Genomic DNA, 2,381 nt, shown 5'->3' with positions numbered 1-2,381 from the left:
TTTTTTTTTTTTCTGAGTGGATTTTGCCCTGTTTCATGTTTATTTTTGGCCTAGAAGTTTGGTTTCGATCTTGAACATGGAAATGAACTGCTAAAACGGTAATTTCATAGCCACTAACTAGTTCTAGCATGTGTATTAGAAAAAAGTAGCTCTTGAATCCATTATGTGTTCAATCATTCGATGCTTCTGTTTTTCTTATCTTATTATTTACTGATTCTTGAAATTCTTCATGAACCTGGGCATTATTTGTCCGTTAGACGGTCAAGTTGATTAGTGTAAATTCAGATGATGGCGTGCTAAAGCTAGGGGAAAAACTAAGCTCCAAGTTGCAACCTCATTTGCCTAATCAATCCCAATACGATACCGATACGGCGTCCATTTTTGGATTTCTTTCTATGCTAGCAGCAGTTCCCTGCAATTCCATACAGTTGCACAAATCTAACTTGTTCTTTGTAGGTTCTCAAATCTTGTGGATTTTATCTCCCCTTTTATAGCATCCCCTGTTTGATGCATTTGTCCTTTTGTTGATGGAAATTCAGCTATTAATTCTTTGGTAGCTCTATGTATTTGTTAAATTGTGCACCGTGGACAAGGACTCGCCTAATCGATAAGTCTGTAACTGTGTATTTACTCCTCTGCTTCTTGCGCCTTTGTTATTTCAGATGCATTATGAAGATCTTGAGGTTATGGGTAGAGGTGTTTGCACTGGCAAATGAAGGAAAGGCAGCGTTGGCGACCTGAGGAGGATGCTCTGTTGCGTGCGTATGTGAAGCAATATGGTCCTAGAGAATGGCACCTTGTATCAGAGCGGATGAACAAACCTCTAAACAGGGACGCTAAATCCTGTTTGGAGAGGTGGAAGAACTATCTTAAACCCGACATCAAGAAAGGATCTCTTACAGAAGAAGAGCAGCGTCTTGTTATCCATCTTCAGGCTAAGCACGGAAACAAGTGGAAGAAAATCGCAGCTGAAGTTCCAGGGCGAACAGCCAAGAGGCTCGGGAAGTGGTGGGAAGTTTTTAAAGAAAAACAGCAACGAGAACAGAAGGAGAGCAACAAGATTATAGATCCACTCGAAGAGGGAAAATACGACCACATTTTGGAGACATTTGCTGAGAAGCTTGTGAAAGAGCGTAGCGTTCAAGGAATCGTAATGGCTACTTCGAATGTGGGGTTTCTTCATGCAGATGCTCATGCTCCTTCCCCTCCTGCAACACTTCCTCCATGGCTAGCTAGTTCTAGCACAACCACAACTGTAGGGCCACCATCCCCATCAGTGACCTTAAGTCTCTCATCCTCAACGATACCACCAGCACCTGCACCTACACCCGCGATTCCATGGTTACAGCCCGATAGAGGGCCTAATATTGTCTCTCACGTTCCAAGTATAATGCCATCTCTCGGAATTGCTCCTTTGGCCGGAGAGAACCAGATGGTTTCTGAACTTTTGGACTCTTGTCAAGAACTTGAAGAAGGGCATCGTGCATTGGCAGCACATAAGAAAGAAGCTGCGTGGAGACTGAAAAGGGTGGAATTGCAATTGGAATCAGAGAAAGCATGCCGGAGGAGGGATAAAATGGAAGAAATAGAAGCAAAGATCAGAGCCCTTAGAGAAGAGCAGAAGACTGCTCTGGATTGCATTGAAGCGGAGTATAGGGAACAATTAGCAGGATTGAGGAGGGAAGCAGAAGCGAAAGAACAGAAACTGGCCGACCAGTGGGCTGCAAAGCATTTGCGTCTAACAAAGTTTCTCGAGCAGATGGGGGGTAGATCAATAGTCGAGCCACATGGCCGGTAAAGTAGCCTAGTTCTCATCGGCTTACTGTTGCCTGCCACAGCTGTAATATAAGGATATTAAGCCTTTTTGAAATATAGAATAACTTGGTGTGTGGTCAATCTCGTGTTCAGTGTAAGACTCTCCAGAAGGCATCTATCTACATATTATCAATGTATTTGCATGGACTGTTTAGGCTAAATTATCTGCTGCTAGGGATCCGATGTCAACTACAAGCCATTAATTTGCTCGAAAGAAGCTTCCTGCAATTGCAATATTGAGACGATTGAGTTGAGTATTAAGTGGCATCTTCTGAATTTCTGCTTTCAGACTGCATCACAGTTGCAGGGATGGTTGAGTTTACATTAGAAATTGACAGTATTGATGTTAAGAGTTGCATTCTCTCTTTCTGCTAAATTCTATGGAGTTCTGCTTACAAGTTTTCGCAGCAATTGATTCTTACTTGGGGGCTTTGCTTCATGTTTCAAAATATTATTATATTTTATGGACTCACCAGAGTTAATTTCAGTATGCATGATTTCTAAGTCAGGTTTTTACGACTTTATGCGAGGAAAAAACAACCAAAAGCATTGCTGAAAATGCACTT

The 2,381-nt window shown here is 42.1% G+C and overlaps 1 protein-coding gene across 1 annotated transcript; it reads left to right on the top strand.

Annotated features, from left to right (window-relative positions):
* The first annotated feature begins 9 nt into the window (after window positions 1-9).
* LOC111377507 (transcription factor AS1) lies at window positions 10-2,319 on the top strand. Its single transcript, XM_023000619.1, has 2 exons — window positions 10-452; window positions 663-2,319. The coding sequence occupies exon 2, from the start codon at window positions 713-715 to the stop codon at window positions 1,796-1,798; it is 1,086 nt and encodes a 361-aa protein (XP_022856387.1). The 5' UTR covers window positions 10-452; window positions 663-712; the 3' UTR covers window positions 1,799-2,319.
* Window positions 2,320-2,381: the final 62 nt, after the last annotated feature.

The sequence above is a fragment of the Olea europaea genome, unplaced genomic scaffold (genome assembly GCF_002742605.1).
Source record: "Olea europaea var. sylvestris unplaced genomic scaffold, O_europaea_v1 scaffold16630, whole genome shotgun sequence".
NCBI classification, from domain to species: domain Eukaryota; kingdom Viridiplantae; phylum Streptophyta; class Magnoliopsida; order Lamiales; family Oleaceae; genus Olea; species Olea europaea.
Note: the sequence above shows the minus strand (reverse complement) of the source record. Positions and strands in the feature narration are given on the sequence as shown.